At 37.4% G+C, this 22,741-nt stretch overlaps 1 protein-coding gene across 1 annotated transcript in view; it reads right to left on the bottom strand.

Moving 5' to 3' along the window:
- LOC101341596 (EGF-like and EMI domain-containing protein 1) overlaps positions 1-22,741 on the bottom strand; it is a 749,998-nt gene that overhangs the window by 627,122 nt on the left and 100,135 nt on the right. Inside the window, 1 exon segment of the mRNA XM_023737953.1 lies at positions 13,057-13,085. Coding sequence (XP_023593721.1) covers positions 13,057-13,085 — 29 coding nt within the window.

Raw genomic sequence — 22,741 nt, 5'->3', positions numbered from 1 at the left:
CCATAGGGATTCTAAGGAGTAGCTGGTGGATTTGAACTGCTGACCTTTTGATCAGCAGTGCTCAATGCAGTGCTTGTCAAATAGTGAAAACTCAATATATGTTTAGTCAACTGGATTATATTACATGTTACAGGTTTTTTAAGTAGTCTTCTGTCTTAGGCTGGGTTCTCTAGAGAAGCAAAACCAGTAAAGCGTATAAATATATATATAAAAAGAGAGAGATTTATATCAAGGAAATGGCTCACGCGGTTGTACAGGCTGTAAGAAAGATGCCTCTCCTGATGCATGTAACCACATGGGCTGGCAAACCCCAGATTGGCAGTCCAGAGTGTAGGACTATTGCTCACAGGCTGTGAAGATCAACGAATCCCAAGATCAGTAGGAAAGACTGCAGGTAAGCTGCTAGGTCAAGTCCTGAGAACTGGAGGTCAGACAAACAGGAGCCAGCTGCAGGATTCAAAATGAGCAAAAGCCCCCAAGCCCTGCCTGAATGTCCACTCACACTCATTGCAGGCCACACACCCAAGGAAACCCCCCTTCAACTGATTGGCTCCTAACAGCAGATCCCATCATGGGGGTGATCATATATCTCAACAGGGAAGTGATCACAACATTATATGACTGCCAAAACACTGAGAATCATGACCCAGTCAAGTTGACACACAGTCTTAACCATCACATTTTCCAAAGGTCAAAAGTGGCACAGGACACTTTCATTTTTTTAAGGCTTACAATATATTAAAAATGGAAAAATGACAAAATGGAATTGTGGTTTATTTTAAATGTGCAACCCTGTTAGCGATCTCTGTGATTATCCCTATAACCTCATTTGGATATAAGGCCTAAAGAACGGGTTCTAGTCAATGGACAACAGTAAGAAACTATAAGCAACTAACTGTCCTATGTAAGCCTTACAAAAACCCTATGGACTTCATATATTATCATTCTCAAATTCAAAGAAACAAAGAGTTTAGGCAACTTTACATGGTTATACATTTGAAAGTAGTGCAACACTTTATATTCTAACCTCTTGTATTTTTAAAACTAAAGAAGAGTCCTATCTAGGATTTTTTTTTTAATTAGCAAATACCAAAATGTGTTAACTTCAAAGATATTAAATCATTGACATTTCTAGTAAACCAATTAAATTTGAAGTTAAAATTAAAATAAAATTTTCCTCCCTGGAGAGTTTTACTGAGTTCACCAGTTCTAATAAACATATTTAGAAATATTGTAAGGATCATCCTTTTATAGTATATTTAATGGAAATAGTACTAAACTATGAGAATGCTTAGAGATTCCTTGTGTGCTGTAGATTACCCAGATGCATGTTAGATTTTGCAGGAATTACATTTGATATTATCTCCTTATTATGCAAAACCACAGAAAACATTTAATTAAAACTTAATTAAAATCTCCATGATGCTTCAACCCCATGGAGTCCATTTTTCAACAACAAGCAGCAAAGACAGCCTCCAGGACACAGTGGTTTTGAAAAATGATATATAGGAACTCATTTTTCTCAGTGCCTGTACCTTTCTAACAGACCTTGCATCTTCACAAAAAATTTTACCTATTTGCATCATCCTATAAAGTGACAGATTAATACTAAAACTGGTAATCATCAATTATAAATAAATATATAGGAAAAGATCAATTATTGATCTCTTCTAGATTTTTTACATATGATTTCAAAACATATGAGAAAATTCAGAACCCTAGTGGCACAGTGGTTAAGAGCTATGACTGCCAAACAAAAGGTCAGCAGTTTGAATCCACCAGCCACTCAGGGCAGTTCTCCTCTGTCTTATAGGGTTGCTAGGAGTCAAAATCGACTCAACAGCAACAGGTATGAGAAAATTCATAAACTATTATCTCTGTCACATAGTAACCTTACAGTAAATAATTATTTACTGTAATTAATATTCTACATGCATATATTAAAAACTCAAACACCTGATGCAATTCTTTCCTAAGATACTTATAGCAAAATATGTGAGTTATTAGCTGTTATTGTGATTAGAATAATTTTGTTTTCATAGAACTACTTTATATAATAGCATATATTGTAGTAAGAACTGGTCTACATGGAGGAGAAAAATACTCAAATGTGGCCTTATTCTAAGTTTATAAGAAGATAGTCCATGCTTTCCATAGTTTTAACATAAGCTAAAACCAAAAAAAAAAAAAAAAAAAAAAGAAAAGAAAAGAAAACAAGAGCTTGTAACAAAAGCTGGCATACTTGACAATAAAAAGAAATGAACAGACTTCCAGGCAACATGGTGCTATAGACAGAAGCACCACACCACCCCTCCACAGCAAAGACCCAAGAAACTAAGTCAAACAGAGGCAAATGTCCATCCTGAAACCCTAAACATCAAATGAAGAGATAAAGAACTCAGCCAAGCACTGACTGGAATAACAAAGAGACAGAGAACAGAGAGTAAGGAGGGATACGTGCAGAGGTCCTGGCAGCTAATGCAGCTCAGATTCACCATCTTGGACTCCTATCAGAGACTGGCGAACAGGGAGTACGGGAAAGCAGCTTCACAGAGCTCCCAGCAGGAGACAGAACAACCAGTAATCAGCGCTATATGCTTTCCCACCCCCACCGCCACCATTCTTCACCCCCACTCGGCCTCCTCTGCTTCCTGCAGCCACAGTATTTTGGCCGGGAGGCAACAGCTTCAGTCCCTGCTGCCTAGATTACACCCGCCAACAATGACCGGCTCCCTGAGTGCCATTTGTTTGTTGCTGGTGTTGCTTTTTTTCCACTTCTTTTGGTTTCTTCCATACCTCTTGCTACCTCCCCCTTCTTTCTCTCAAATACCTGGCTTCATGTGCCATCTTTGCTTCTTCCTGAAAGGCTGTGAAACACAGCTTGACGGTGGAACTGCTTCCTGGCTTGCACCGCAAGGTCGGTGGAATCGTTGGGGCTTTATTTCTTTGTTTTTTGTTTGTTTTGATTTGTTCTATTTTGATTTCTTGTTTTCTTTTTCTTTTCTCGACTTTGGAGCCTCTTCTACCTGGGCTGTAGTATGTGACTTAGGAGCTACTTCCTCAGTCTGCGCAGCCACACAGTGATATCTGTGGGGGCATTTCTTTTTCCTTTGTTTTTCTGTTTTGTTTTCTTTTTTTTTTCTCTATTTTTCCCTTTTTATCTTTCTTCACTTCTCAGATCCTCATCTGTCTATACTTACCTTTGCTTCCTGTCTCCTGAATACGTGGTGCTGTGTGACACCTCTACCCCTTCTACCCAGGCTATTATTCGCACCCTGGGAGGCACTTCCACAGTCTTCACAGCCACAGTGGTGGGATCCCTGGGGGCTTTAATTTTGTTTTGTTTTGTTTTCTCTAATTTTTATTTATTTATTTTTTCTTTTACCCTTTTTTTCTTTTTTTCCTTTCTGTTTTTCTCCATTTCTTGGTCTCTCATCACTTCACTCCAATGGCAAGCTCCCTTAGCACTCATTTTTGTTTGTTTGTTTCTTTTTGGCTCCTGTTTCTTTCTCCTCTCTCTCCTCTTTCCCATACACATCTTACCTCCACACATCACAGTCGCCTTCCTCCTTCCTGCCTACTTGCACCATGAGCTGAACATCACACCCCCAAGAAACACAGGCATTGCCTACCGGAACCTGCCCTGTACTGATTCCTGGCCCGAGCTGTCAGCCTTAGTACATATGACAGACAACCCACCCAAGAAACTCCCCTTCAGCTGGACTTGCCCTGCTGTACCATAGCTGAGTGACTGACCTTGCCCATTGGACAAGGAGGTGAAGAGTATCATGTCCACAGACAAGCAAACAACAAAGAACGAACCCACCTGCTCAGATATAACCAAATAAAACAAAAAAACAGGATGAAACAAACAAATCTACAATCAATAAACAAAGAAAATAACTACTTAATGTCCCAAAGAGAGTAGACAATATCAAAATATATTAAAAAACAGGAAAGGATAGTTCCAGTAGATGTCTGGGGAAAAAAAAAAAAGATGACTTTCCAGTAGAAGAAAAGGCACTAGAACTACCTGATAGGGAATTCAAATCTCTAATATTCAGAACTATCCAAGAGTTGAAGCAAAAAGCAGACAAAAATGAGGAAAAAAAGATAAATTCATGGAAATGGCAGACAAATTCATGTAAAATACAGATTTAAAAAAATGGAAGAATTCAGGAAAATAATACAGGACCAAAATGCCAAAACAAATTCACAACTAGAAACCATACAAAAACAACAATTAGAAATCCAAAAGATAAACAAAAAGATTTCAGAAATAGACAGTAACATAGAAGGGCTGAGGAGCAGGTTTGAAACGATGGAAGACAGGCTCAGCAAAATTGAAGACAAACACCTAGATACAACTCTGAGAAAAATAAATAAATAAATAAAAAAGAATGAAGAAACCCTGAAAATTTTGTGGGATACAATCAAAAGCAAAAATTTGCAAGTGATTGGAGTTCCAGAACAGGGGGAGAAAACAGAACACAGAGAGGATCACTGAAGAACTGCTGACATAAAACTTCCCCAATATCATGAAAGATGAAAAGCTGACCATCCAAGAAGCTCAACGAACCCCATATAGGATAGACCCCAAAAGAAAATCACCAAGGCATACCATAATCAAACTCACTAAAACCAAAGACAAACAAAGAATCCTGAGCACAGCTTGAGAAAAACGAAAAGTCACATACAGAGGAGAAACAATAAGACTAAGCTCAGATTATTCGGTAGAAACCATGCAGGCAAGAAAGCAATGGGATGACATACATAAAACCTTGAAAGAAAAAAACTGCCAACTAAAAATAATATATACTGTAAAACTCTCATTCAAATATGATGGTGAAATTAGGACATTTACAGATAAACACGAATTAAGGGACTATGTAAAAACCAAACAAAACTTACATGAATTATTAAATGGAGTTCTTTGATCTGAGAACAAACAACATCAGACCACAGGCTGAATCTAGGATGCAGGATCATACCAGCCAGATACCATCCTAGGAAATGAACTCTCAAGGTCTGATCAAAACCAAAACAAATTACAACAGGCAACCAGAGACGTAAATCTATAAATGACAACATCAGAACAATAAAGAGGGAATAAACGGTGTAGGAACAGAACCTTCTAATGGAGAAGAAGGCAAGGCGATACCAAGTAATAACAGACTGCTTCATACCTAGGAAGATAATGGTAAATTTCAAGGTAACCACAGAGAAAGTTAACAAACTTATTCATCAAAATAAAGAAGAAAAACATAAAGTCTCAGCAAAAACAAAATCTACGTAAACAAAAGAAATGAAAAAAAACCACAAACAAAACGAATTCAGCACAGGAGAGTAAGAGGAACAAAGAAACCATCAGCACCACAGCAAAAAGCACTACAAAACGGCAGCAATAAACTCACACCCATCAATAATTACACTGAATGTAAATGGCCTAAATGCACCCATAAAGAGACAGAGTGACAGAACGGATTAAAAAACAGGATCCAACAATATGCTGTCTACAACAGACACACCTTACAAACAAAGATGTAAATTTATTAAAAATCAAAGGATGGAAAAAAATATATCTACCAAATGACTACCAAAAAAAGAGCAGGAGCGGCAATACAAATCTCAGATAAAATAGACTTTAAAACAAAATCCATCATAAAAGACAAAGAACGACACTATATACTGATTAAAGGGATGATCCAGAATGAAGACATAACCATAATAAACATCTACGCACCCAACGACAGGGCTACAAAATACATAAAACAAACTTTAACAGCACTGAAAAGAGAAATTGACAGTTCCACAATAATAGTAGGAGACTTCAACACACCACTCTCAGTAAAAGACAGAACATCTAGAAAGAAACTCAACAAAGATACAGAAGACCAAAAGGGCACAATCAGCCAACTTGACCTCATATACATATATAGAACACTTGACCCAAAGGCTGCAAAGTACACATTCTTTTCCAATGCACATGGAACATTCTCCAGCATAGACCACATTTTAGGCCACAGAACAACCCTCAACAAAATCCAACACACTGAGATAATACGAAGTATTTTCTCTGACCACAACGTCATCAAGGTAGAAATTAACAACAGGAGAAGTGGGGAAGGGAAATCAATTACACAGAAACTGGATAACACCCTGCTTACAATCCACTGGGTTATAGAAGAAATCAAAGACAGAATCAAAAAATTCCTAGAATCAAATGAGAATGAAAACACGTCATACCAAAACCTCTGGAACACAGCAAAGGCAGTTCTCAGAGGACAATTTAAAGCAACAGATGCACACATCAAAAAAGAAAAGTCAAAATCAGAACATTAACAACACAACTCCAACAAATAGAAAGAGAACAGCAAAAAAATTCCACAGCCAACAGAAAAAAGGAAATAGTAAAGATCAGAGCAGAAATAAATGAATAGAGAATAGAAAAACAATAGAAAGAATCAACAAAACCAAAAGTTGGTTGTTTGAAAGGATCAACAAAATTGAAAAACCATTGGCCAAACTGACAAAAGAAAAACAGGAGAGGATGCAAATAACCCAATAAGAAATGAATTCAGGGACATTACAACTGACCCAACTGAAATAAAAAGGATTATAACAGAGTATTATGAAAAACTATACTCGAACAAATTTGAAAACCTAGAGGAAATGGATAAATTTCTAGAAACACACTACCTACCCAAACTAACACAAAGCGATGTTGAAAATCTGAACAAACCCATAACAGGAGACTGAAAAGTTAATTTTAAAAAAATCCCAACAGAAAAAAGCCCTGGCCCAGATGGCTTCACTGGAGAATTCTACCAAACATTCAGACAAGAGCTTATACAAGTACTACTCAAACTATTTCAGAATATAGAAAAGGAAGCGACACTTCCGAATTCTTTCTGTGAAGCCAGCATAACCCTGATACCAAAACCAGGCAAAGATGCCACAAAAAAAGAAAATTACAAATCAATATCTCTCATGAATATAGATGCAAAAATTTTCAACAAAATTCTCACCAATAGAATTCAGCATCATATCAAAAAAATAATACACCACGACCAAGGAGGATTGATGCCAGCTATGCAAGGATGATTCAACATTAGAAAACCAATCAACGTAATCCACCACACTAATAAAAGGAAAGAAAAGAATCACATGATCATCTCAATTGACGCAGAAAAGGTATTCAACAAAGTCCAACATCCATTCCTAATAAAAATTCTCAATAAAATAGGTATAGAAGGGAAATTTCTCAACATAGTAAAGGGCATCTATGCAAAACCAATGGCCAATGTTATTCTTAATGGAGAGAGGCTGAAAACATTCCCTTGAGAACAGGAACAAGACAAGGATGCCCTTTATCACCACTCCTATTTAACATTGTGCTGGAAGTCCTAGCTAGAGCAATAATGCAAGTAAAAGAAATAAAGGGCATCCAAATTGGTAACAAAGAAGTTAAACTGTCCCTATTTGTGGATGACATGGTACTATACATAGAAAACCCTAAAGACTCCACCAAAAAAAAACTCCTGGAACTATTAGAAAGATTCAGGAGAGTAGAAGGATACAAGAGCAACATACAAAAAGCAGTTGGATTCCTATACACCAATAAAGAGAACAATAAAAAGGAAATCAGGAAAACAATACCATTCTTAATAAAATAAAATACTAAAATACTAAAAAATAAAACACTTAGGAATAAATCTAACCAGGGATGTAAAAGACCTATACAAAGAAAACTACAAAACACTACTGCAAGAAACCAAAAGAGATCTAAATAAATTGAAAAATATACCGTGCTCATGGATCGTAGACTCAGCATTGTGAAAATGACAACTCTACCCAAAGCAATTTACAAATACAATGCAATCCTGATCCAAAGACCAACAACATTCTTTAAAGAGATGGAAAAACTAATCATTAGCTTTATATGGAAAGGGAAGAAGCCCTGGATAAGTAAAGCATTATTTTAGAAGAAGAATAAAGTAGGACAACTCACACTACCTGACCTCAGAACCTACTATACAGCTATGGTAGTCAAAATAGCTGGTACTGGTACAATGACAGATAAATTGACCAATGGAATAGAGTTGAGAACCCAGATGTAAATCCATCCACCCGCAGTCACCTGATCTTCGACAAGGGCCCAAAGTCCATCAAATGGGAAACAGACAGTCTTTTCAACACATGGCGCTGGCCAAACTGGATGTCCTTCTGCAAAAAAAATGAAACAGGACCCATACCTCACACTATATATAAATATTAATTCAAAATGGATCAAAGACCTAAATATAAATAAAGCCAAAAAGTATACAGTTCAGAGAAGAAAAAATAGGGTCAACACTAGAGGCACTAATATACAGCATTAACAGGGTACAAACCATAACCAACAACACAAACTCCAGAAGAGAAGCTAGATAACTGGGATCTTCTAAAAATTAAACATTTATTCTCATCAAAAGATTTCACCTAAAGAGTGAAAAGAGAACCTACAGAGTGGGAAAAAATTTTTGGTCATTACAAGTCAAAGGTCTCATCTCTAAAATCTAAAAGGAAATCTAACACCTCTACAACAAAAACACAAACAATCCAATTAAAAAATGGGCAAAGGAAATGAACAGACACTTCACTATAGAAGATATTTAAGTGGCCAACAGACACACGGGGAAATGCTTGCGATCACTAGCCATTAGAGAAATGCAAATCAAAACCACAATGAGATACAGTCTCACCCCGGCATTACTGGCACGAATCAAAAACACTGGAAATAACAAATGTTGGAGAGGCTGTGGGGAAATCGGAACTCTTATGCACTGCTGGTGGGAATGAAAAATGATACAACCATTTTGGAAAAGGATACAGCGCTTCCTTAGAAAGCTAGAAATAGTCCATATGATCCAGCAATCCTACTCCTAGAAATATAGCCTAGAGAAATAACAGCCATCACACGAATAGACTTATGCACATCCATGTTCATTGCAGCATTGTTCACAATAGCAAAAAGATAGAAACAACTTAGATGCCCATCAACAGATGTATGGATAAACAAACTACGGTACATGCACATAACGGAGTATAATGCAACGATAAAGAACAATGATGAATCTGTAAAGCGTCTCGTAACATGGATGAAACTGGAGGACACATGCTGAGTAAAGTAAGTCAATCACAAAAGGACAAATATTGTATGAGACCACTATTGTAAAAACTCATGAAAAGGTTTACACTCAAAAAGAAATAATCTTCGATTCTTACAAGGGATGGGAGGGGTGGGTGGGTAATACTAAATACACAATAGATAAGTGGTAACTTTGGTGAAGGTTAAGACCGTACACAGTACTGAGGAAGCCAGCACAACTTGTACAAAGAAAGGTCAAGGAAGCTCCATAGGCACATCCAAACTCCCAGAGGGACTGAATTGCTGGGCAGAGGGCTGTGGGGACCATGGTCTCAGAGAACATCTAGCTCAATTGGCATAATATAGTTTATAAAGAAAATGTTCAACATTCTACCTTGGTGAGTAGTGTCTGGGGTCTTAAAAATCTGTGAGCAGCCATCTAAGATACTCCACTGGTCTTACCCCTTCGGGAGCAAGGGAGAATGAAGAAAACAAGACACAAAGGAAAGATTAGTCTAAAGGACTAATGGACTGCAACTACCACAGCCTCCAACACACTGAGTCCAGTACAACTAGATGGTGCCCAGCTACCACCAGTGACTACTCTGACAGGGATCACAACAGAGGGTCCCAGACATAGCTGGAGAAAAATGTAGAACAAAATTCTTACTCACAAAAAAAGACCAGACTTATTTCTTGACAGAGACTGGAGAAACCCCAAGAGTATGGCCACCAGACACCCTTTTAGCTCAGTAATGAAGTCAATCCCGAGGTTCACCGTTTAGCCAAAGATTAGACAGCACCATAAAACAAAATGAGACTAATGGGGCACAACAGCCCATGGACAACGACTAGAAGGCAGGAGGGTACAGGAAAGCTGGTAATAGGGAGCACAAGGTTGAGAAGGGAGAGGGTTGACATGTCTTGGGGTTGTTAACCAACGTCATAAAACAATATGCGTACTGTTTAATAAGAAACTATTTGTTCTGTAAACCTTCATCTAAAGTACAATTAAAAAAATTTTTTAAAAAAGAAATGAACAGCCCATACATGCACCATCATGGATGCATGTTAAAAACATGCTGAGGGCAAATAATTTACAGACAATATAATGCCATTTATATGAAGCTCTAGAACAGGTATAACTAATCAATAGTGAAAGAAATCAGAAAAGTGCTGTTATGGATTGAACTGTTTCCCCTAAAAATGTATGTCAACTTGGTTAGGCCATGATTCCCAGGATTATGTGACTGTCCATCATTTTGTCATCTGATGTGATTTTCCTATATGTTATAAATCCTACCTCTATGATGTTAATGAGGATTAGAGGCCGTTATGTTAATCAGGCAGGACTCAATCTACAAGATAAGGTTGTGTCCTGAGTCAATCTCTTTGAGATATAAAAGAAACAAGTGAGCAGAGAGAAAGGGGACCTCATACCACCAAGAAACAAGATCCAGAAGAACAGTACGTCCTTTGGACCCCGGGTCCCTGCCCGAAGAAGCTCCTCAGTCAGAGAAGATTGATGACAAACTTCTTCCCCGGTAGCTGACCGAAGGAGAAAGCCTTCCCCTGGAGCGACACCCTGAATTTGGACTTTTAGCCTCCTAGACTGTGAGAGAACAAATTTCTGTTTGTTAAAGCCATCTACTTGTGGTATTTCTGTTATAGCAGCCCTAGATAACTAAGACAAGTGGTTTCCTTGGTTGTAGTAGATCTAATTCAGGGAATGATAGAAAGGAGCACAAGAAAACTTACGGTGATGGAAATGTTCTCTAATTTGATGGGGGGCACGTTACACAAGCGTATGCAATTTTCAAAACTCACTGAACTGATGCTTATGATCTGTTCATTATAAAAAAACAAAATAAAACCCACTGCTGTTGAGTAGATTCTGACTCATAGTGATTCTATAGGACAGAGTAGAACTGCCTCATAGGGTTTCCAAGGAGTGGCTAGTGGATTTGAACTGCCGACCTTTTGGTTAGCAGCTGAATGCTTAACCACTGTGCCACCAGGGCTCCATGTAAATTATACTTCAAGTTGAAAAAAGTAGTATCCGTACCAGACATAATTCATCTTTAGGAGATCTATCCTCCAAATATGGTGCTGCTGTTGCATAAAGTTTTTGGAACCCCTCTTTTGGAATTGCATTCAAAGAATATAATAAATTTCTTTCATACTAATGGTAGCAAATCTCCTGAGGGTGAATTTAAGTTTTGGAAATATCTAGCATTATTTAGGGGCAAGTATGTACAGTATAAGTGATCATGGTGAAAAGCAACTTTTTTTTATCACACTGATTTAATGAAACCGATTTTTCTGATATTACAAATTGATTAGTATGGTAAATCTAATTAAAGCATTCTAAAAACTTTTTGGTTAAATGTGGAATCCCTGAAATAAGTGTCAAAGCTTCCCTTACTCACCACTTTAAAGAGAATAACCTCAATCATATGTGGAAGGGGAGGCACAGTATAATTGCTCTGATAAATTAATTACACCTGTTTTTTGATGCATATGTACATATACACTGTTATGGTTTGAAATAAGATCTATGCTAGAAAAGAAATATCTCATATTATTTCTTTATTATACAATGTCTGAAGACACAGAGAGTCTCAGATGAAATTTAAATTTGTAATTATGCTCAAGCTTAATCCCTAAGGTCTTCTCTCTTTACTATATTTTATTTATCATCTAATAAGTATAACTCAGTGATCATATTTACCCTCCTACTCTCCCACCAACCCCCATAGGACTGTAACAACAGGACAGAATGAATCTTTAACTCACTGTAAATCTTTACCATCATGCTCTTATTTCATTCTGCTGTTGAGGTTTATGTACAGATTCTCATAATACACAACACATGTTAAGAAAATAAAATAAGCAGCTACCAGAATGACCATAGTCCAGCCCCTAAAAGGATGTAGTTCCTAACTTCAACAGGTTATATAAACAATGATAAGTTCTTTGGCTAAGTAAACATATGAATCACAAGTTTACTGCCTTTGATCAATTTTTTAGACAAAAATGATTCCCAAATAGAAAGGTTAATTCCATGGGATAAGCAGTACATTTGAAGTCCTGGTTCTTCTTCAGGTGCTGTGAAACCCATGGTTCTATTTTCTCTGTCTTAAATATGAAAAGTTGGAATCAGGCATCCTCCAAAGTCCTGCCAATGCTGTCATCATATTCTTCTATGAATGTATTTGAGAGAAGTAAGATGGTAACCTGAAACCAGTTACAACTTGCTACGGTTATTATCTTAAATTAGTGACACACCAAGTATTCCTTTTTAAGTAAATTAAATGTAACTGATGATCTCAATTTCCCCCTTCACAGAAACACAGTTGTCTTCACAGGCAACTTCAGAAAATGGACAAATGTATTCTGGAATGTCAAAAGAACTTTAGGACAATTCTGTTGAGTGAGAAAGTACATCTGTTATTTAAAATTTATGTAGCATTTCATAATCATTAAATACACTACTGAGAGTTTCCTTAGGTGTTAATCAGCCATGTCCCCTGGAACATGTGGGCATTTCAGGAATTAGGAAAATGGTTTTAAAAAAAAACCTTGCCTAAGAATACAAAGCAACGATCATGTAATATGAAGATCAGAATTCTGAACCGTTAGTCTGCTTCTATCTAATCCTCTTCCAATTTTATTTTCAAACACAGTTCCACTTGCCAAGTTGTTCATCACCCAGTGCCTAGAGATTATCCTGTTCATATTTCTATAGAAAGGCATCTCAGAAAAATGAAAATTTATACTATTTTTACAACCTTTCAGGGAGAGTCCGCAAACTGCCTTAGTAATTCATTCTAAAATGTAACCACTTTCATCGTCAGGAAATTATCTTTTATGTCAAACATAAATTATATCACCAACAGCCTCCTTTTGGTGGAATTAAACAGTACTAGACTGCTTTTCCTGTGTGTGTTCTTTTCTAATACCTCCTGTAGTAGTAACCTATTTAATCACTTTTGTGATTACTGTTGAAGATCTTTAAGCCCTTCTTAAAATCAGACTCCATATTCTAATGAGTAATTAGCACACGGGTCGGCAAACTACAGCCCACGAGCCAAATCCACCTGTTTTTTAAAATAAAGTTTTATCAGAACACAGCTGTGCTTATTCATTTACATATTTATGTATTATCTAAGGCTGCTTTCACTCTTGCAACAGAGACCCTATGGCCAACAAAGTGAATAATATTTACTAACTGGCCCTTTCCAGAAAATTTTGCCAACCCCTGATCTAGTTAATGAAGCTACTTGAAATGCACAATTACCTCAGCTTTTGTTTTACTTACTGTAAACAAACAAAAGGCCTGAGCAGTTTTATTATATGCTTTTCTACACTTTCAGACTCTCTCTCTCTAGTCTACTCTAACTTGGCATCTATTAAGCCTAATGTAACACAACGTCCTGAAATACTGGTGAATGGAAAATGCTTAAGAGTGTCATCCAAGAAGTGCGATACAAGTTGGTGATTCGTTTTCAGCATCTACACCAAGCAGGGAAACTCTTTTCAGTAAAGGGCGTTCCTCCATAATCAGGGAACACATAGGAAGACAGAGAGCCTCAGAGTTCTCTCAGTACAAGCACACCAAAGGTCATGTATTCTTAGCATTGTGTCACCTCCCTATTATCCTTTCTCATTCCCCAGCTGAAAAGCATATCATGTATATCTGAGGACACTGATTCAAATGATTCCAGGGGCAGGAAAATCACATAAATAAGTGGAGCAGGCTAGTGTGGTACTACAGAGCATGATGGAGACTACAGAGAACCTGAGTGCACAAGTCTGTCCAAATGTGTTAGCACTGATCAGTTCCAAATTTCTACTGTGCTGTAATGTGGGCCCAGAGTAAAGAGGTCATATACTTCTTCAAAAGAAACTTAAAATCAAGTTTCAAATGTCTTCATATGCTGTAAGAGCCAACACTGTAAGGGACAAAAAACCTCACCTGTGTCTGCCTAAGTCACAAAGATCTTTAAGGTGCACTTGTCAATTGTGATATATCTATTGAGAGGATTTAGCCTTAATTAAACCTTTTATTTTAGAAATGAAGAAACTAAGGCTTAAACAGATTAAATTATTGGTCTACAACTGCACTGAGAATAGCTAGTCTGGGGCTATGATTCTAGTCTAGTGCTACTTTCAACCTAAATAGGTAGACAGATGATAGATTGACTGATAGCTGCCATTGTATCAACTCTGATTCGTGGTGACCTTATGTACAACACAAAATGTTGCCCGGTCCTGTGTCATCCTCATGATCACCGGCATGTTCAAGTCCATCCTCAGAGATATTGTGCCAATCTTTCTCACCAAGGGTATTCCTTGCCCTCACTATCCCTCTACTTCACCAAACACGATGTCTTCCTCCAGTGAGTGATCCCTCCTGATGACGTGTCCAAAGCGAGTCAGAAAATGTTCTATTGTGATCCATAAGGATTTCAATAGCTAATTATTAGAAGCAGACCACCAGGTCTTTCTTCCCAGTGTGTTACTTTCTGAAAGCTCCACTGAAACCTGTCTACCATGGGTGACCCTGCTGGTATTTGGAATACAGGTGGCATAGCCTCCAGCATCATAGTAACATGTAGGTCACCACAGTAAGACAAACTGCCAGACGGGTGGTAGGTTTTCAACATACCATTCCACACGTATTTCTTAATTTGGAGGGATTCAAGGGATCCACTGAGAATCTGCTGAACGCTATGGACCCTTTCAGAGGAAAATATACATAAGTGCAAACTAAAAAAAAAAAAAAATTGGCTTACAATCTAAAGGGTTTCATATACTCCATGAAGCTTATCCGTGCACATCCCCTTCTAAAGTCTCCATGGACACAAAGTTTAGTATTTTTCATTCTTCAGTATGAAGAATTGATAATTCTCTAATCATGTCATACAAAACATAATCAAGTGTCTTTCTAATACTCTAGATAGATTTCATTTACAACTTCCATCCATTTTTGTTATTCTTTTATCAAAAGTGCATAGTAACCTAATTCCATTTATAAGGAAGTTATCAGCCAAACCCAAACTGGGGACAGTATAGAAAATAATGGCCTATATTACTCAAATATATCACTGTCTTAAAATACAAAGAAACACTTTCTTGCCAGATTAATTTGGGGCTATTCCATATTACAGAGACCAAAAGAGACATGTGAACAGGATACAGCACAACACCTGGCGTTTTCTTTTGCTATAAAAGACATCATTGGGACAAATGGTGAAATCTGAATAAGGTCTGTAGATTAGATAATAGTATTACACCAAAGTTAATTTCCTGACTTTGATAATTATCCTATGGTTATGTAAAATAATTTGTTTTTAGAAGTACCACTGAAGTTTTTAGGGGTATCAGCTATGCAACTGATTCTCAAAAATTTAAGAATATTAAATAAAATGTATATTAATGTATGTGTCTGTACACATGCATCTATTTAAGTTTTAATCAAGATTCCCTCTGATCCTGATATGTTTTGAAGTAAAGAAAACTTTTCCTGTTGTTGTTAGTTTGTGTAACCTGTTTCCTTTTTGTTAGTAATTTAGTAGTAGCAGGTAAGAAAAGAGTAAAACATTTCAAGCATAATTCAAATGGACAATTTTGGGTCTGCAGTACTACAGATAATCCTGAGTTGCTATTTAAAAAAAAAAAAAAAAAAAACCATTGCCTTCAAGTTAGTTTCAACTCATAGAGACCCTATAGGACAGAGTAGAACTGTTCCATAGGGTTCCCAAGGCTGTAATCTTTATGGAAGCAGACTGCCACATCTTTCCCCCACAGAGCCGTAGGTTCTGGTGGGTTCAAATTGCCAATCTTTTTGTTAGCAGCTGAGCACTTAACCACTGTGCCACCAGAGCTCCTTTGAGTTGCTATAGGCAGATGTTTGTTTATTAAACTCAAAAAAGGCAAAGCACCAAACAATAAAATACCAAATGTAGCAAACTGTTCATTTTTATAGCATTCAATCGCCCCCCTTCCTGTGGTCTCTCTATGGGTGCAATTACTCATTTGGTGTAGGCTAGTCAGTAGTACCTGTTGCCTCCCACTCTGGAACTGTAGAAGCCCTCGTGGTGCAAGAGTTAAGTGCTGGGCTGCTAACTGAAAGGTAGTAGGTTTGAACCCACCTAGTGGCTCTGCAGGAGGAAGACCTGATGATCTACTTCCATAAAGACTGCAGCCAAGAAAACCCTATTGGTCAGTTCTACTCTGTCACACAGGGTTGCTATGAGTAGGAATTGACTGGATGGCACAACAACAAGAAGGAACTTAAGGGGACAGAGTTACCTCTTTCAATTACCTACTTTCTGCAAGCCTATCAGATACTTGCTTCTGGCAGTTTGAACCATGAGCAAAACAGAGGAAACTTCTGCAGGCCAGATTCCTTGCAGCAGCAATGGCCACACACAAACCAGACTTCTACTAGCTCCTCGGTTTCTGCAATTTTCCACATCAGACTTTCCATCTTCCCATCTATTTGTGTGTCTCTCTCCTCTCCCCAGCTACCTTCCAGTCAAATCTGTTTTGGCTTAAAATAACCAGCCAGTTTCTGTTGCTTAGAACCAGGAATCTTAATGGACAAGAAAATATACACATATATTATTAGAATTTCTAAAATCTCAACTTAAAATAAGTTATTGTTAACTCTACTAATAGGAACCCAATAGGGGTCTGTTTACATGTGAGCAAATCTCTGTGAGGCACTTGCAAGTGTGGAGAAAAGATTGGCTTCACATTTGGGCATGGCTTCTCTGGCTATTTAGAGATAGGCTTCCATACAGATTAATTCCTACAAGAGGCAATTAAAGTTAAATTCTTTTGATGTGCTGAAAATTGAGATAAAGATGAAAAACCACCCGACTCACTAAATTTGCTAAAACATTTTAATTGAACATGTGGCTGTTTTCCACTGACTGTCCACCTGGCATATGCTCTCTCTTTACCTGGAAAAGTACAATCACTGTTGGCAACCCACGCAATATTTCTAAAATACCATCCTCCAACGCTTCCTGCAAAAATAAAATTTTCTCCCCTAGGGGCTGTTTTTTCTGCCACAAAGAGAAGTCTTTGTTTTTACAAACCAACTATATTTCAAATTCTCAACAACCATAATAAATAAAATTTAGAAGAAAAAAAAAATTTAGTCATTTTTCTTTTTGAATGTAGACTGAAAAGTAATTGAAAATGCTGCTAATTAAAAGTTACCATTTGCCCTTTAGCTACAAAGCATGTTCAATTAAGAAGTACAGTAACAACTAGCCTGTTGTGGTGGTAAAACAGGAATATCACATCAATGGTACAAAATTCCTAAGCTTGTGATCGAGTTCAAAGGCACTTATTTTACACAGGCCACACAAGCCCTCGTTCGGGCTCAGATGTATAAACTTAGCTGTGTCTGCAAACTTCATCCAAATTTACTGAAGTTACAAACCTTTCCAGGGTACACTTTTGCAGCATTTATGTTGCCAAATATATATATATTCCCTATACTCATCTATATATTTGAAAGAGTTCAGGATTTTTGAAAAGAATTTACAATGCAGAGATATTTTTTTTCCACAGCACTAATCTGAGCAAGTCAACCTCTGTGTAACATTTTTTAATGACTCACCACTGCCCAGGGGATAAATTCAAACACCTTGGCATGACATGCAAGACCCTGGATAATCTGGTGGCTGTCAACCTTTGCACGCTTCATCCCCACACCACTTCCTTCCTACACTCTTAAATTCTTCCATCCCCAAATCTTCACACACTGTGCTCTCACCACTCCATGCCTTGGCAGACTCTCTGCTCCCTGAATGCCTGTTGCTTTTCTCTATCTGTTCAAAGTCTACTCATGAGTCAAAACCTAACTCATGTGTCAAAGTGTCCTAAGAGCACAGAGAAGGATGAAATTAAATGATGGAATTGAAAATGTATACACACTAAAGCAGTAATTAATGAGAGTGATTATTATTTTACGTATGTTCTGTGCCAAGCACTATTCCAGGCTGGGAATATGGCATTGCACAAAACCAACAATAAATTCCTGCCTTCTCAGAGCTGGCATTACTAGCATATGGCTACAGAAAATAAATCCAATAAGTAAATTGTATGGTCTTCTAGAGAACAGTATGTTCCAGGGAGAAAAAAAAAAAAATAATCAGGGTAAGGAGGAAGAGGAGTGTCAGGGAAACAGATGTAATTTTAAATAAGGTGGTCAAGAGAACATCATGAGAAGGAAACATCAAAGTATTGGGAGAACTCATCTGCAGATATATCTGGGGGAAGAGCAGAAGAGTGTAGGAGCAACTGAGGCAGAAGAGAGCCATTGCAGAGGCCTGAGGCAGGAACATGGAGAAGTCAGAGGAGATGAAGTCAGGGAAGTAAGGATGGGAGGTGGGGGGTGGCAGGGGAGAGCAATCATGTAGATTCTTAGACACACTGGAGAAATGAGGAGCCACTTCAGCGTTTTGATCAAAGGAGTAACATTCTCTAACTCTGCCATTACCAGGATCACAGTAGCTGCTTTGTTAAGAAGAGAAAGAAGAGCAAGAGTGGAAGCAGAGAGACCAAGTAGGAGGCTCCTACAATAATGGCAATAATGGAGGCAAAAGGTGATAGTAGCTTGGATGAGGGTAATAGCAATGGAGGTGGTGAAGAGTGATAGGTTCTGGGCATAAATTGCACATAGAACCAAAACGATTTTTTGAAGGATGGGATGTGGAATGTAAAAGAAAGTGAGAAGTCAAGGATGACATCCAGGTTCTTGGCCTGAGGAACTGGAATAATAATGTTGCCATCAAGGAGATGGGGGTGGGGCAAGAAAAAAAATCCATACTACCTACCAAAATTCAGACACTCAATGATTCAGCATGCTTCCATTAATGAAAACACATGGCATCAACAAAAAACTCAAAGCAGAATATAACTGGTTCACGAAAGGGTTAAAAAAAAAAGCACTAAGTTGGGTATCAAAATACAGACAGTTCTAGGGATGTCCAGGGAGTGAAGAAACCACTATCTATGGGAACTTTTAATTAATGATACAAAACTTTTTAATTAGCTTCTCTCTCTCTCTCTGTGTCGCTCTCTTCTCTCTCTCTATACACATAAAAAGTGGGATTTCAGGCCTTATATTTTATAATTCAAATCTTCACACACACACAAAAACTTTTTGGACAATTCTATCATAATATCACTGAATAATGATATGCTCATGGGGCAAAGAATGGATCCCAGAGACATTTTTTTGGAATACACTGTAGCTTAGGTGAGGAATAAATATTAGAACTTAGATGTAAAGGCCAGTACTATGCATTTTATACTGTTTGCTATCCCACCAGGTGATTTCCACTGCATTCAAGATGGACTCCTTGGACAACTTCAATCTACTTGGCTGTCAATCAATGAGGATTAAATCACCTAAAAAGTCAAACCTTCACAATTACTGATTTGAAAAACCCACAGTCATTTCTCAAAATGGCAAGTTATCATAAATATGGTATTTTCTACATTTTTTAAACCCCAAAGTATATTTTAGGCTTAAACACTTAAATTTAAAATATTCACACGTAAGGATTTTAGGGAGTATAAATTAAAATCGTATGCCAACGTATATACAGTGCCCTACCTTTTAAATGCCGTCATTATCAGATAATTATAGAGGGTAGGAACTAGTTGACTATATCAGTAATCATCATTTTTGACTAATGTTTGACCATATAAAGCTTTTAATTTCAATGGATTTTTACCATCAGATTAAATCATGAATAAACTGACTTCTCTCTTACTATTTTAATCACCCCAACCCCTTTGACCCTCAAAGTTCAGCGGTTGAAGCCCATTAGGTGAAGAAAAAGGGCTAGAGTGGGCAAAAATATTCTGATTTTCATCCATTTTAAACAGAATCATAAATGTGCTATTTCAATTGAAATCAACTGTTAGCACTTTACCACTTCCTACTTCCTCATCAGCCAATGCGCGCACACGCACACACGCACACGTACACGGCATATACACCCCTCTGCAGTCTCTCGTTAAAAGGATCAGGAAGTATGTGGTATGGGTTCCCTCTGAATCTGCTAAAAGTCTACTACAGCCAATAAAAAATTAAAATGTGTCCCCCAGGGCTGAAAAGCAGAATGAGGGCTGGAAGGATATCATTATTAATGCAAGGAGCAAAGCACAAAGATAGGTTGGAGGTGGGTTCTTTTTTAATATAAAGTGACATTTCCTAAAACCTCTGGACCATGAGCCTACATGTCTGATATAGATAATTTCTTCAGAAATTGAGAACACCAAATCTGTGTGGGATAGCAGTAAATTGGGGTCAAAAATGAGGGACAGTTTAGAGTTCCTGTTTGTTTCTTAATCATTTCTGCAATGTTCTGATTATAGTTTCATGCATTGGCCCATAGCTGGGTATTAATAGGATTTTTTGACAATTATGTATAAAGGATGGAAGAGCAGCACCCATAGTCTACTGATGAATATTGTCTTTTCAAACTCTGTCAGCTTTCCTAAGCTTGGAAACAGCACAAGATTACTGTGAAGGAAAACAGATTCAGGTCAGCAACCCTGAATATAAAAGCTCCACTTGCAATATATTTGTAATAGTGAGAAAAGCAATTGCCCATGAATTCTTGCTGAACCAAAAGCAATTAGATTTACAAAAAAAGGAAACTGTTAGAAATAAGTTTCCATAAAAAAAAAAAAAAATAGCACAGACACTATTCCCATTACTGAAGTACATTAGAACTGACACTGTTTGTATCAGAATATTCCAAACTTTTTAAAAATAAAAGGCATCATTTTTATTCAAGGTGACTACAAATAAAGTTGGTGTCTTCAACATTTGTTGATGCTGTGACTGGGGCCTGTAGGAATGCATTTAAGGAATTAATTCAAAGTCTGTCAGACATGGTGGGGTTTAAATCTCTCAACAAAATGAAATCTAATACTGTTCCTTTAATGCAAGCTGGGAAAGAGAGTGTGAGTAACAGTTTAATCAACCCCCAACAGCTAAATGGATAGATGAGAGTAGACAGGCAAAGCAGAGCTGCCTGGCACAGAGAAGAGCGGGAAGGAAAAAACTGAGTAATATCTTGTATTATATATAGTGCTTTTCTTCACAGCTCCACGAAACACTTCAAATGACTTCTCTCATTAATCCCTATAAGATTTGGGGGTGGGGGAGCTTATCTTCTATTACATAAAGGATACAGGAAGTGTAAAGCCCAGCTTGCTCAAGGTCATACAGGTGAGAAAGCCAGGAACAAAACTCAGATTTCCAGGGTCTGTCTTCTGCATTCACACTTCACTAGATCAGTGAGTTCTTGTATTCTTTAGGTAGGGGTTTTGACCTGAGGGGGTATTAAAAATATAGCCGAAGACAAATAAAATCATGCAAATAGGCCTAACTTTAAAAGGCCCATTTATTTAACTTTTTATTTTAATCATTCTTTTCATTTATTAGTCAACACAATGCAGGACAAACTCCTTCAACATTTTTGAACCTCAAAATTCTAATAATCTGGTAACTCTAAGCTACATGCAAAGGGAGCTGTGATTCAGTCAGCAAATGTTAGCATACTTAAAAAAATATATTTATTGAATCACACAAAGAAATTAAGAAAATGATTACCAATTATCTTGGCAAGAATTCCTTAATTAATTGCCAATGCTAATACCATGTTATCTTCCCTATTATTAAAACAATGTGACTTCTATTAAAAACTATTCATTAAAGATTCATTCGTTTCTTATTGCATCCTGCTGTTTCATATCTTATGTAGCTAAAGGGCTGCTTCCTAGAATATGAAGTACTGCTGTGCAGAGAAGCAACACCAACTACAGAATTTATGTTGAGAGATCTTGTGCTTCCCAATGCTCTGTCTAGAACATCAAAAGGAGGTTACTTACAAAAGCAAACAGAGGCTATGTATAGAGGTCTGGTGAGTATGTGTGTGTGTTTTCTGTATGTGTGCATGCACTTAATCTCTAAGATGTTAGTATTTCCTGCAAGTATTCCATTCTCTTGGGAGTACTAAAGCACAAGCACTGCCCTTCTTATGGAAGAGCTAGCGGACAACATCCAGGGCTTATTAGGAAGAGAAACTGTAGTACCTTCCAAAAGTAACTTGTCTATATTCCTCTCATAGATTTGTAGTGATTCTTAAGGAGAGATAGTTTTCCCCCCCAGGGACCTTCTGGCAATATTTAGAGACAATTTTTATTTTTACAATTGGAGGAGGGTGTACTGACATTCAGTGCATAGAGGTAAAGGAGGCTGCTAAACATCCTACAATGCACAAGACAGTCCCTCACAACAAAAAATTATCTGGTCCAACCTATCAATAATGCCACTGTGAGAAACTGAATTAGAGGGAAAATATTGGATTTCTGCTACCAGTAGCCACTGTTGCTCTTACTTAGCAAGCTCAGTCTTAGCTGTGACAAAATTTAAGTTGGTACTTTGGTAATGCTACTAAGATAATTAGAAACTGGGGATTTTTTCCTATACTTCGCTCCATAAATGAGCTGAATAAGGAGTGAAGTAATTAGCTAAGTAAGGATTTCTATAATTGCCATTTAATA

This window comes from Trichechus manatus, unplaced genomic scaffold (assembly GCF_000243295.1).
Source record: "Trichechus manatus latirostris isolate Lorelei unplaced genomic scaffold, TriManLat1.0 scaffold00110, whole genome shotgun sequence".
NCBI classification, from domain to species: domain Eukaryota; kingdom Metazoa; phylum Chordata; class Mammalia; order Sirenia; family Trichechidae; genus Trichechus; species Trichechus manatus.
The sequence above is the reverse complement of the archived record's forward strand: the minus strand, read 5'-3'. Positions and strand labels throughout refer to the sequence as shown.